Genomic DNA, 15,044 nt, shown 5'->3' on the forward strand with positions numbered 1-15,044 from the left:
CAGATGACACCACCCTTATGGCAGAAAGCAAAGAAGAACTAAAGAGCCTCTTGATGAAAGTAAAAGAGGAGAGTGAAAAAGTTGGCTTAAAGCTCAACATTCAGAAAACTAAGATCATGGCATCTGGTCCCATCACTTCATGGCAAATAGATGGGGAAAGAGTGGGAACAGTGGCAGACTTTATTTTTTGGGGCGGCAGACTTTACTTTTTGGGGCTCCAACATTACTGCAGATGAACTGCAGCCATGAAACTAAAAGACACTTGCTCCTTGGAAGACAAGTTACGACCAACCTAGATAGCATATTAAAAAGCAGAGACATTACTTTGCCAACAAAGGTCCTTCTAGTCAAAGCTATGGCTTTTCCAGTAGTCATGTATGGATGTGAGAGTTGGACTATAAAAAAAGCTGAGCGCGGAAGAATTGATGCTTTTGAACTGTGGTGTTGGAAAAGACTCTTGAAAGTCCCTTGGACTGCAAGGAGATCCAACCAGACTATTCTAAGGGAAATCAGTCCTGAATATTCATTGGAATGACTGATGCTGAAGCTGAAATTCCAGTACTCTGGCCACCTGATGTGAAGAACCAACTCACTGGAAGAGACCCTGATGCTGGGAAAGACAGAAGGTGGGAGGAGAAGGGGATGACAGAGGATGAGATGGTTGGATGGCCATCACCAACTCAATGGACATGAGTTTGAGTAAACTCTGGGATTTGGTGAGGGACAGGAAGGCCTGGCGTGCTGCAGTCCAAGGGGTTGCAAAGAGTTGGATATGACTGAGCCACTGAACTGAACTGAACAGACTACAATATAACATAATCAAAAGTTTTACACATATTGGCAAACCAAGTATTTGTCTTTCTTTACTGCAATATGCTCTATGGTGGTGGCCTGGAACTGAACCTGCAGTATCTTTGAGGTATGTCTGTATAAAATAAATTGGTTTAAAAGAAAAACCTAAAAGAACATAACATAACAAACTTTAAATAGTCAAGATTCTCCCAAAACCACGAAGGAACATTTGAAAAAGAATTAGAACTTCTAGAAAGAAAATGATACTTTGAAATGAAAAAGTTAGTTTCAGCCTAAAGAGCTTATTAGACACAGATGAAGAAAATTTATGAACTAGAAAGCAGATCTGACTGATAATTACCTAATGATCAAAAATTTTGACTCACCAGGAAGGAAAGCTGATTCTAAAGTTAGATGCATCTAACAGCATAGCTTCAAACAGGCAAGGAAAAAAATTGCTGCCAGGACAAACTGTTAGACCTACCTTCCATTCACATAAACTTTAAAAGCCTTTTTTAATAATAAAGCAACAACACACTGAAGCATAAAGAAGATATGAACTATGCAAGTAACAAAGATGAGTTAACAGACATATAGAAAATCTTGTAGTCAACAAACAGAGAATGCATACTTTCAAGTATATTCACAAAAACTGACATATTTTAAGTCAAATACCAAAAGAAAATCTATCCTACAGAACATGTTCCCTGTCAACTCTGTAACTCTACAATTAAGCTGTAAAATGTTAGAAGAAGATAGCCAAAATACCTCCCGTATCTTTAGAATATAAAAATTTTAAATAATTAACAGGTCATAGCTAAAACCGTAAAAACATTATTTTGATTAACATATCCTACCGATATAATACGATCTCCTTTTCTGAGCTCTCCACTAAGATCGGCAGGTCCTCCAGCCAAAATAAAGGAGATAAATATTCCTTCTCCATCTTCACCTCCTACAATGTTGAAACCAAGGCCTGTTGAACCACGATGAAGAACAACTTTTCTAGGTTCCCTGAAAATGAAAAAAATATTGAATACCTTAAAATATATAAAGAACTTAATATTCTATCAATGAGAATTCCCCACTGATATATCATATTACCATACTATTAAGAAAATTAGATGAATTTTAAATGAGTTTTCTAAACTTTGGGGAAAAGAAATTCTTTCTAAGCCTAGAAATTAAAAGGAAAAATCCTAGTTTTATATAAAAGCTAAAAATCCTTTTATCAAAACATAAAATAAAAAGGTGAAAGCAATGAGAAAAATTTTAAAAATGATATAAAGAGCCCACTCAAAAAATAATACTCATGAAAAGTTGATTGTCTAAGAAGTAGTCACTCCATTTCTCACATGTTGAAATAAGTGGATATCCCTTTGTTTAAAGAAAGTAGGTAGGTCCCCTTTCCAGTCTTAAAGGGATAAACCATGAATGACCTATGCCAGTCACTGTATTTCCACTCTCCTCTGCTAACCCGAGGCTATGACCCTATTTTGGCCTCCGAGAAATAAAGGGAAATTTTATTGTCACTTTCCTAAGACAGACAGACCCTAACAAGGACAAAGCTTATTCTGTTGCCACACAAATCACATTTTTCCCCTCCTTATCCCAAATTAACCCACACAAAAGAATGAACTATAAAATCCCATTACTGGTTTGGACATACTACAATCATGAAGATAAAACCAACAGAATCCCAGAGACATCATGGACCTAGGGTTGCTACATAAATGTTAGAAATGCCCATCTCTAGATTTTTTATACAAAATAATTAAATATCTTTATTTCTTAAGTCACACCCCTCCAATTCATCTACCTATCTCTGCTTTTCATCTATTTTTCTACATGCATCTCTTTTGCTCCCTCCAACTCTCAATTTAAAATCTCTGAAACTGGGATACATTTTACAACTAATAATGCTGCACATCCGTTGCCAGTTGTACATAACTGTGTGAGAACCATTTATATTTTCAGTAAGACCATGAAAATTCCAAGAGCAGGCTATTTTAGATATGATGAATCACAGAATATCATTTGAAATAACAATGTGTCATACATGGTAAATATTTTAAAAATTTAATCTTTTTAAAAAAATACTGGAGAAAGCTGTTGGTAACAAATGGCTTAAAAGAATATTTCTAAAAATTGAATTTTAGGGATTCTTTCATATAATGTAGGACTAATCTTAAATATCTGTCTGCTCAAAATTTAAAGTGGTGTTTTCTAGTCATACACAGGTATTCATCAATCAGTTTTGCCAGTTCACTTCAGGATTAACAAAATCATATTTTCTTGTCAAAATCAGCAAAATTAAACAATATATTGTTTAGGAAATATACACATACAGACATATATGAAAGAAAAAGGGGAATAATAAAATCAAAATTCAGGTAAGAAGTTAACTTGGTGGGGCAGAGTAGGAGAAGCAGGGTAGGATCAGGGGCACAAGACAGTTTTTCACTATATTGGTGCTGTCTTATTTATTTCCTTATTATACTGTGGACTCATGGTGAGGATTCCTACAGTACATTAAAACATATGTAGGAATTATAATGCTGCATTATCAAATAATAATTTAAAAATATCCTGCTGAAATTTACCAGTATTTCCAGAGGAAAATAAATTCTAATTTTTCAAATATCACATGCATATGAAGAGATGCTCAACATCACTAATCATTAGGGAAATGCAACAAATCACAATGAGCTAAATCCCACCTACTAAAAGGCTATAAGACAAAACAAAAGAGAAAAAGCAAACACTAATGAAAATATGGAGAAACTGACACCCTCATATACTGATGGTGAGAATGTAAAATACTACGACTGCCATAGAATACAATTAGGTGGTTCCTCATGTACCTAAATATAGTTATTACCATGTGCTCTAGTAATTCCACATCTATGTATATATCTAAAGCAATTAAAAGTAAGTATGCAAGCAGATATGTGCATGACAATGTCTATCATGTCATTACTCGTAATACCCAAAAGGTGGAGACAAACCAAGTGTCCATCAACAGATGAGTGGTAAACAAAATGTGGTATATACATGAAATATTATACAGCCATAAACAAGAATTTGGATGCATGACATATGTATGAAACTTGTAAACATTATGCTAAGTGAGAGAAACCAGATACAAAATGTTAAATACTTTAAGATTCCACTAAGTGAACAGTTCAGAATATATAAATTTACAGAGATGAAATATGATTAGAGGTTATCAGGAGCTAGGAGAACAGGAAATGTGAGTTAATGCTTAATGATTATAGAGTCTGAGGTGACGAAAAGGGTTTGGAAAAAGATAGTGGTGCTGGTCATTAATGCCACTGAACCACAATTTGAAATGGTTACAGTAGCACATTTTATATTATACATCAGTTCAGTCACTCAGTAGTGTCTGACTCTTTGCAACCCCACGGACTGCAGCTTGCCAGGCTCCTCTGTCCATCACCAACCCCCGGAGCTTGCTCAGGCTGATGTCCACTGAGTCCATGATGCCATCCAACCATCTCATCCTCTGACGTCCCCCTCTCCACCTGCCTTCAATCTTTCCCAGCATCAGGGTCTTTTCTAATGAGTCAGTTCTTTACATCAGGTGGCCAAAGTATTGGAATTTCAGCATCAGTTCTTCCAATGAATACTCAGGACTGATTTCCTTTAGGATGGACTGGTTGGATTGCCTTGCAATCCAAGGGACTCTCAAGAATCTTCTCCAACACCACAGTTCAAAAGCATTAATTCTTCGGCACTCAGGTCTCTTTATGGTCCAACTCTCACATCCATACATGACTACTAGAAAAACCATAGCATTGACTAGACGGACCCCTTTGTTGGCAAAGTAATGTCTCTGGTTTTTAATATGCTGTCTAGATTTGTTGTAGCTTTTCTTCCAAGGAGCAAGTGTCTTTTAATTTCATGACTGCAGTCACCATCTGCAGTGATTCTGGAGCCCAAGAAAATAAATTCTGTCACTGTTTCCATTGTTTTCCCATCTATTTGCCATGAAGTGATGGGACCAGATGCCATGATCTTCATTTTTTGAACGTTGAGTGTTTTTTACCCTCAACAAGCCAACTTTTTTACCCTCTACTTTCACTTTCAAGAGGCTCTTCAGTTCCTCTTCGCTTTCTGCCGTAAGGGTGGTGTCATCTGCATGTCTTGAGGTTATTGATATTTCTCCTGGCAATCTTAATTCTAGCTGGTGCTTCATCCGCCCAGCATTTCACATAATGTACTTTGCATGCAAAGTTAAATAAGACGAGTGATAATATACAGCCTTGACATACTCCTTTCCCAATTTGGAACCAGTCTGTCGTTTCATGTCCGGTTCTAACTGTTACTTCTTGACCTGTATAGAGATTTCTCAAAAGGCAGGTAAGGTGTGATATATATTTTACCATATTTTTAAACTTTATATTGTAACACATGAAAAACCACAGAGCCGTACATTTTAAATAGATAAACTGTATAGTATGTAAATCATATCTTACTTAAGGTGTTAAAAAATGAAATTTAGAATCATTAACAGTATGTTGGGAATTCTTTTATCTTCCCTTTATATTGGTAATGTGATATAATCTCTGAAAAAGTGTTTAGGGTCAAATTGTGCAAAGCTTCTAATATGAAGTAAAGATTTCTATACTTCATTATCTGGGCAAAGTAGTAGAATTACCAAAAGAGAGTGATAAAACACAGCATTTTAGGAAGACATATTCAATAATCAACCACCTGATTTTAAAAAATATAGAAAACAGGTAGGCCTGTTGTAATACTACAAAGTTCAACACAATATTCTAGACAAGAGATATGTAGTGAAAAAAGATGGGAATAGCAATGAAGATGCTAACATATTTTTAATTTGAGAAATATGCTAATTAAAGACTACATAAACCATTACCTACTTCCACTTTACTTCTATAAATAAACACTATTTGATAATAGCAACAAGAAAACAGCCATGATAGATCAGTATACTAGCACAGCCTAAATATAGCCCTGAAAATTCATATCAGAAACATATAATCATAGACACTATTCTTTCTGATAATTTATATTCTAAAACAATTACTGAGCACCTATTAAATTAAATCCTCAACACTGGTAACTTTTGAAGAAGAGGACAAAGACAAACACTCCTATCTGACATTTAAGAGATCACTGCCTGAAGGTGGTAGTCTAACTAATAAAGAACAATTATAAAGGTTCAAAAAAAAACAGTCAACAATAATAAAATTTAAAAAACATAAAATGACATTAATTGGCATCATTTACCATTAAATTCTTTAAAGCTAATATGAAATACTTTCATGAAAGTTATACAGCAAACTGTTCATATATAATACATTACTAAGTTGAATAATATGAAAAAGACCTAAAATATTTTTTCACTTTTTGTTTCTTACTTAGATAAGTTTTTTGGGAATAAAAAGATAATCTGCAAACTTCAGTGAGTGAGTAATGTTAGATGAAAGTAAATTTTAGGTGTCAGAATATCAAATATATATACCAACAAACAAAATTCTGAATATGAATCAAATGATTGCCATAATATTTTATGGTATATATTAGAAATGGACTACATGAAAAGTTAGTTTTACATATTCATAAGTATACTTTTAACTTCGTTTTACCTAATTTCTAAGGATAATTTACCAATCCTTGAAAAAAGGAACATTAAAAAATGTAGTGATTTGTAAAGTAAAATATTTTTACACTTATAGCCCTTTAATGAACCTTTCAAATAAAAAAATTAAGGTTTAAATTTATTATCTGTTAATAAAATTAGTCCTGAAAACTGTGACTATCCTACTTAGTTGATTATAACTCCGTCTAATGATTGTCTTTATGTAAGAATAACAACTATTCAATTCCTTACCTCGTAATTTCATCATCTCCAAGTACTGCTTTAGAAACAGGTGAATATCTGGCTGGTGATGCTGGTGTCTGGACCAAGTAGGAAGGTGGGCTAACATGGTTATCGATAGGCTGAGAAGAAGCTTAAAAATAAAGTAAAAAACACTTGAAAATGGAAACACACCATTCAGTACCATGTTTATAGGTTATCAATGTCACAGTTAATTAATGTATAATTCATACTCATTTATATAATAGGTTTTGGTAGAGAAAATGTATTTACTAGGTAAAAAAAAATTAGAGAAGCTCAACTTTCCAGGTAAAAACTAGTTTAGACATTCAGATCAGCAAAGCAAACTTAATCCATTTGGTTTCTCTGACAAAACAACTAAAAAGGAGTTTTACAGTAACTGGTTTGCCAAATGTAAATCCAGGAAAGGTTATTCAAAAGACTGTCACAGGAAAGACTGAACTAAATCAATCTTAAGTATAATAATTTAATTTTTCTAAGAAGTTATTTTGCAGATTAACATTTTTAGAGAAGTATATTCAGCTGATCCCTGAACAACATGGGGGTTAGAAGCACTGACCCTCCAAGCAGTTGAAAATGCACATATGACTTTACAGCTGGGCCTCAATATTCACGGTTCTGCATCTACAGATTGAGCCAACCATAAGACCTATGATATGCACTGAAAAAAATCTATATATAAATGGATCTGCATAGTACAAACCCACATTGTTCAACAATCAACTGCATACAATTTGATTGTAAGTTAACAAAAACCAAAAGCGTAAAAATAAGTGCAAAAAGATTATGCTTGACAAAGTTTTAAAATAAATTAAGGGACTTCTGGCTTTCCAGCATGACTCTTATGAAAAAAGAACATACTAAAATGCAAAAACACAGTTTGAAGAGACAGGGCAAGCATAAGAACCAGACTCATATACAAAAGTGATGCTGGAATGATCAGACCAGAATTTGAAACAAAAATGAGTAATATTCTGATATGGATAAAGCAAACAGTATGTATAAAGAAGGCAGTATGCAAGAACAGATGGGCAATTACAAGTGGAGAGATGGAAATTCTAAGAAAGAAACAAAAAGAAATACTAGAGATCAAAAACACTGTAACAGAAATGAATAATGTCTTTGATGAGCTACTAGTAGTTTGGACATGGCTGAGGCAAAGAATCTCTGAGCTTGATATTTCAATAGTAACCTCTAAAACTGAAAAGCAAAGAGAAAAAATGACTGGGGTTGGTGGGCAGGGATCAGAACAAAATATCCAAGAAAAGTGACAAAACTGCAAAACTACAAAAACTACATATGTGTAATGGGAATACCAAAAGGAGAAGGAGAGAAAAGAACAGAAGCATTTGAAACAACAATGATGATAATTTCCCCAATTAATGTCAGACACCAAACCATAGAGAGACCTAGGAAACTCAAGAGAACACTAAGCAGGATAAATGCAAATGCATATCGTTTTCAAACTACAGAAGAAAAAAGGAGGGGCAAAAAGCCCTAAAAGTAGTCACAGGGGAATTAAAAGCTTTACCTTACTGGTAGAGGCGTAAGATAAGAATTATGTTCGACTTCTCCTTAGTAAGTCATTCAAGACAGACAATGGAGTGAAATATTTAGTGTTAAGAGAAAAAAACCCACCTTGTATCCTAAGAAATTATCCTTCAAAAGTGAAGAGACATAAACACTTCATTAAACAAAAACTGAATATGTATTGCTAGTAGATTTGGCTTTTGAAATGTTAAAAGAAGTTCTTTAGAGACAAGGGAAGTCAGTTCAGTTATACAGGTCAGAAGTTCAGTTATACAGGTCAGAAGTTCAGTTATACAGAAAGAGTGAGCACTGAGGGAATAAGGTAAAATAAAAACTAGTTTTTCTTATTCTTGATTGATCTAACAAAAACATTGTTCAAAATAACAGCAATGTTGTATTTGACTATGTTTATTTATGCATCTATATATCTGTGTATAAATGAAATGAATGTCAGCATGATACAAGGATACAAATGATACATGAAACAAAAGTGATACAAGGGATGGGAGTGAGGAATTAGTATTATTGTGTTACTATAAGAAACTCTCACTAACAGTAAAGCTGTACAGTGTTACCTCGGAGTGGAATTAGATTAGCATACATGAATATTGCAAACTCTAGGGCAACCACTAAAAAAAGTGAAAGAGAATAAACTAATACACTAAGGAAGGAGAGAAAACAGAATCATATAAAATGCCTGATTAAAGCCATCCCCCTCCCCAAAAAAATGGATGACAAATATAGGACCAAAAAACAGGGCAACAAATAGCAAAGAGTAGCAAATATCACAGACATTAATCCAACTCTATCAATAATCACTTTGAATATCAATGGCCTAAATACACCAATTTGAAGTGGAAACAGTGTCAGACTTTGTTTCTTTTGGGCTCCAAAATCACTGCAGATGGTGACTGCAGCCATGAAATTAAAAGACGCTTACTCCTTGGAAGGAAAGTTATGACCAACCTAGATAGCATATTCAAAAGCAGAGACATTACTTTGCCAACAAAGGTCTGTCTAGTCAAGGCTATGATGTTTCCAGTGGTCATGTATGGATGTGAGAGTTGGACTGTGAAGAAAGCTGAGTGCCGAAGAATTGATGCTTTTGAACTGTGGTGTTGGAGAAGACTCTTGAGAGTCCCTTGGACTGCAAGGAGATCCAACCAGTCCATTCTAAAGGAGATCAGTCCTGGGTGTTCATTCGAAGGACTGATGCTAAAGATGCAACTCCAATACTTTGGCCACCTCATCCGAAGAGCTGACTCATTGGAAAAGACTCTGATGCTGGCAGGGATTGGGGACAGGCGGAGAAGGGGACGACAGAAGATGAGATGGCTGGATGGTATCACCGACTCGATGGACATGAGTTTGGGTAAACTCCGGGAGTTGGTGATGGACAGGGAGGCCTGGCGTGCTGCGATCCATGGGGTCGCAAAGAGTTGGACACGACTGAGCGACTGAACTGAACTGATTGTCAGAGTGGATCAAAAAACCAAGACCCAAGTATATACTGTCTACAGTAAAGCCACTTTAAATATAAAAGCTTATATATATTAAAAGTAAAAGGATGGAGAAAGATACACCATGCTAACACTAATCGAAAGAAAGCAGGAGTAGCTATATTAATTTCCAACTGAGAAGGCTTCAAAGTAAGGAAAATTATCCAGGTTAAAGAAGGGCATTACTTAATGATAAGGTCGTCAGTTCTCCAAGAAGATATACAATCTTTAACATCTAACAATCAGGTGTCAAACTATGTAAGGCCAAACTATGTGAGAAATCGATTAATCCATACCTCTTTATCAGAAATGAACAAATACAGCAGGCAGAAAATCAGGAAGGACATAGTTGAACCCAATAATATCACTAATCAATTGGATATGATGGACATCTACAGACCACTGCATCCAACAACATCAGAAAACATATTTTTCTTAAGCTTCCATGTTAACATTCACCAAGACAGACCATGTCCTGGGCTATAAAACATATCTCAACAAATTAAAAAAATAGAAATCATATAATGTTCATTGTTAGACCAATGAAATTAAACTAGAAATCAATAACAAAATGATAGCTAAAACCCCCAAATATGTGGAGACTAAATAACACATTCCTAGATACACTTGGGTCAAAGAAGCAATCTCCAGAGAAATTTAAAAAATGTTTTGAACTAAAAGAAAATGAAAACACAACTTATTGACATCTGGGATGCAGGAAAAGCAGTGCTTAGAGATAAATTTACAGTATTAAATGCATATATTAGAAAAAGAGAAAGATCTTTATCTAAAATGAATCATCTTGGCTTCTACCTTATAAAACTAGAAAAAAGAGTAAATGAAATTCAGAGTAAGCACAAGAAAAAAAAATCTAAGCAGAAATCAAAGAAATTTTCAAAACAAGAAATCAACAGAGAAAAAAATTAATAAAAACCAAAAGCTGGTTCTTTGAAAAGATCAATAAAATCAATAAGCCTCCAGCCAGGCTGAGAAAAAAAGAGAGAAGACAGAAATGAACAAGCAGATATCACTACAGATTCCATGATATTAAAAGAATAGTAAGTATTATGAAGAACTCTATGCCCAAAGATTTGGTAACCTAGAGGAAATGGACCAGTTCCTTAAGAGACAATCTGCCAAAACTCACAAAGAAGAAATAGGCAATCTTAACAAACCTATATCTATTGGAAAAACTGAATCAATAATTGATAATTCTCTGAAAAGAAAGCACGAGGCCCAAATGGGTTAAGTGGTGAGTTCTATAAAATATTAAAGAAATGAATTATACCAATTGTCTATAACCACTTCCAGGACACAGAAGCCAAGGGAATACTTCCTACCTTATTCTGTGAAGCCAGGATTATTTGACAAAACCAGACAAAGAAATCTTAAGAAAAAATACCCTATAGAACAACATCTCTCATGAACATAAGTGGAAAAATCTGCAACAAAATGTCAGCAAATTAAATCCAACAATATATAAAAAAATTATATACCACAAGCATCTAGGATTTATCCCAAGTATGCAAGGTTGGTTCAATATTCAGAAAAAAAATACATATGATACATCACATGTGTGTGCATACATACTCAGTTGCTAAGTCATGTCCAACTCTTTGTGACCCCATGGACTACAGGCCTTCAGGCTCCTCTGTCCATGGGGTTTTCCAGGCAAGAATACTGAAGTGGGTGGCCATTTCCTCTTCCAGGGGACTTTTCCAAACCAGTGATCAAATGCACATCTCCTTTGTCTCCTGCACTAAGGTAATGCTTATTAAATCAATGTGATACTGCTGTACAACTATTAGAATGGCTAAAAAACCAGAACAATGGTAAAACCAAATGCTTGTGAGGATGTGGAGTAACAGGAACTCTCATACATTGCTGGTGGAAATGCAAAATGGTACAGCCACTTTGGAAGACAATTTGGCTGTTTACATTATAAAACTAAACACAGTCTTACCACACGATCCAGCAATTGCACTCCTTGGTTATCAAAGGAGTTAAAAATTCCTGCACATTACTATGTGAAAGGAGGCTTTTTGCTTTTCTTTCAAATATCTACTATGCCTTCTTTAATTCAACAGGTTTATGGAAAACTTCAGCCTGTGTGATTTTAAAATATTTTTGAATTTTAACTTAAAGTTGGCAAAATCAGCAGAGGGCTGAATTATTTTTGTTTTTAAGGAGTTTGAGATTTTTGGGTATAACTTTAGTATTTCAATTGGATATACATGGTATATTCAATGCCATTTTGTATGTTTCAGGTAAAGTAGGAAATGTCATTAATCAAATTATATAGAACGTATTTTATGAAAAGCAAAATGTGATATATATTTTAAAAAAATTTTTATGAGTACAGTTGATTTACAATGTTGTGTTAGTTTTAGGTATAAGAAGTTCAGATTTTAAAAGGCTACATATTGTATGATTCCAACTACATGACATTCTGAAAAAGGCAAAACTATGGGGGTAATAAAATGATCAGAGGACGTCAGAGGTTAGAGGAGAGGGAGGGATGAATAGGCAGAGTACATGATTTTTAGGGCAATTAAACTGTGCTGTATGATACTGATAGATGGTACATGTCATTATACATTTATCCAACCCTACAGAATGGACAACAAGAAAGAACCCTAAAGTATACTATGGGCTTTGGGTAATGATGTTGGAACCAACGTACCACTCTGGTGGGAGACGTTGATAATAGGAAAAGCTATGGAGGTGGGACCGGAAAAAGTGATGGCACCTCATTCCAGTACTCTTGCCTGGAAAATCCCATGGATGGAGGATCCTGGTGGGCTGCAGTCCATGGGGTCGCTAAGAGTCGGACACGACTGAGCGACTTCACTTTCACTTTTCACTTTCACGCACTGGAGAAGGAAATGGCAACTCACTCCAATGTTCTTGCCTGGAGAATCCCAGGGACGGGGGAGCCTGGTGGGCTGCCGTCTATGGGGTTGCACAGAGTCGGACACAATTGAAGCGACTTAGCAGCAGCAGCATGGAGGTGGGACACCTCTGGATCTTTGCTTAATTTTCCTGTGACCCTAAAACTGCTCTAAAATGTAAAGGAAAAAAAAGGACATGCCCTGACACCAGCTCAGATCTGTCAATCCAATTCATAATTACCCTTTTTAATGCACCCCCCAAAAAATGGTAACCTAGTAAAAGAAACAAAAAAAATAAGCAAATTCCAGTAATAATTTCATTTCAATAATAATAAACATCAATACAGTCCATCAGTTGTAATTCTAGTAAGAACTAAGAACAGAGAATTATAAAGTTATTTCTGACCCAGGTAAGCAATATATTTCAGTTGTAACTTCCAAAACCACAATGCATTTGAATTATGTGATCGTTGAAAAATGTAGAAAGTAGTATTTAACTTTCTTGAGATATTAACTATGATAAAGGTACAAGGCATTTCAAAAATCTAGCTGAAATATTTATTACTTAACCACCAATCTCTCCTTTCATTACATTACTGTCTTCTATGCACAAAACACTGTTAATACCTATTGGGAAAACAAAAATGTGCAAGGATCATTACTTCAAATTACTATAGTGGCCAGACAGATAACATTAAGAGTGAAGCAGCCGGAGTGAAAGACAGTAGGTAATGACTATAAATACGGTATACTGAGAAGAATATATGCTCTATCAAAAGGAGATAGCATCTATACATCTGTATCTTTCTGTAATCATACAAAAAGGAAAAAGACTATATCTACTGACAGTATATGGTTTTGAAGTCTGCTGCATCTTTGATTTTATAAGCTTGCAGTCTCCATTAGCAGTTGTTTCCTGTCCAATTCATATATAAGATGCTGTTTTGCATTTGAGCCAAAGCTTTCTATCAATGGCTCTTCTGAAGACCAAAGTCTTTCCCGGTGTGATATGTAAGAATATCTGTGATTTTCAATGGAACTGGCATGATGGCCTAAAGCGACTGACATTCATGTGAACCATTATAATCACTGGCCTTTTAAAGTCCAGAGTTTACTGATTTCTGACTCAAATTTCTTCACTGCATTAACAAGTTTGGCTGAAACAAACGAACAACAACAACAAAAAACCCACTGGGCAAGAAACTCAGTCAACTGCCCAAGCCAGAAAATGTATCTTTCCCCTACCATATCCAGACTTTGCCTTTATTTGATGGATCCTTTCTGAAGGAGTCATTCTCACATGTAAGACATGTATCTCACATGGCAGGAACTAAAAATTAATGTTTCTATCAGAGAAATGACTGTCTAAAGAATAATCAGATAAAACAATGCTATTTCCTATACCCCACATCCTAAGCAATAAAGATTCCTTAGAGAACTACAAAACAAGGGAGCCTGAATATTGTCCTAAGGTATCTAGGTTAATGACCCAAACCCTCCAAAGTTTAGGAGAGAAGCCAAGTGGAAGAACTTAAGGTAAAAGTAGAAAGAGATCAGTGGGGGCTCAGAAGTTTAACAACATCTTTCATCTGAAGAGAATATAAATTAAAAGTGAAAAGATACATAATGCAAAAGCATGAGAATTTTAATGTCATCAAAGAAACTATGTTCTTTATCACAGAGATCCCCAACCCCCAGGCCACTTAACAGTGCTGTTTAGGAATTCAGCTGCATACCAGCAGGTGAGCGGCAGGTGAGCAAGCTTCAGAGGCCACTCTCCATTCCTCACATTACTGCCTGAACCTTCCCTCCATCTGCCCCACCCATCGAAAAACTGTCTTCCATGAAACTGGTCTCTGGTGCCAAAAAGGTTGGGAACCACTGCTTTATCAGATCCAATGAACTTTTTTTATTCAGTAATAAACTTCCTTTTATTCCTGGGTGGGCTTCCCTGATAGCTCAGTTGGTAAAGAATCCACCTGCAATGCAGGAGACCCCAGTTCGATTCCTGGGTACCATATTTTGGCTATTATCCATAGGTGCATTACAACTGTTAAGAGCATGGCCCCACTTAGATTTATGGTCATAGCTAAATTATAATTCTGAGCTTTTCTCCAGTCATGTTCTGCTTCTTAAGGAGTGAGACTAGATGAAGACAGCAAGCTGAACTAGGGTTGGAATTCTGCCAGTGAAGATGAAGAAGGCAAGAAAGAAGAAGATATATGCAGTGAACTGAATATAATGACAAACCAAGGAGGCTAAGTTAAAAAAAGAAGACAAGTAAAGACACACAAAAGAGACACAAAGGAACAACCAAGTAATGGTATCAAATGACTGAAGATCAAAATGAAGATGAACTGTTAGGAGTAAATAAACTGATGGATGTAGTCAGAGAATGAGATGATTTAAATCAAGATTTTGGACATGGTGAAGGTACTG

The 15,044-nt window shown here is 35.3% G+C and overlaps 1 protein-coding gene across 6 annotated transcripts in view; it reads right to left on the minus strand.

The window, feature by feature from the left end:
* Positions 1–15,044, minus strand: part of DLG1 (discs, large homolog 1 (Drosophila)) — a 275,289-nt gene that overhangs the window by 79,384 nt on the left and 180,861 nt on the right. For all 6 annotated transcript variants that reach the window (XM_010834376.1, XM_010834377.1, XM_010834380.1 and 3 more), the window contains 2 exons: positions 6,677–6,797; positions 1,650–1,806 (listed from right to left, as the gene is read on the minus strand). In XM_010834376.1, coding sequence (XP_010832678.1) covers positions 1,650–1,806; positions 6,677–6,797 — 278 coding nt within the window. The remainder of the gene's footprint in view (positions 1–1,649; positions 1,807–6,676; positions 6,798–15,044) is intronic.

Source organism: Bison bison, unplaced genomic scaffold (assembly GCF_000754665.1).
Source record: "Bison bison bison isolate TAMUID 2011002044 unplaced genomic scaffold, Bison_UMD1.0 scf7180017864032, whole genome shotgun sequence".
In the NCBI taxonomy this organism is placed as follows: Eukaryota; Metazoa; Chordata; class Mammalia; order Artiodactyla; family Bovidae; genus Bison; species Bison bison.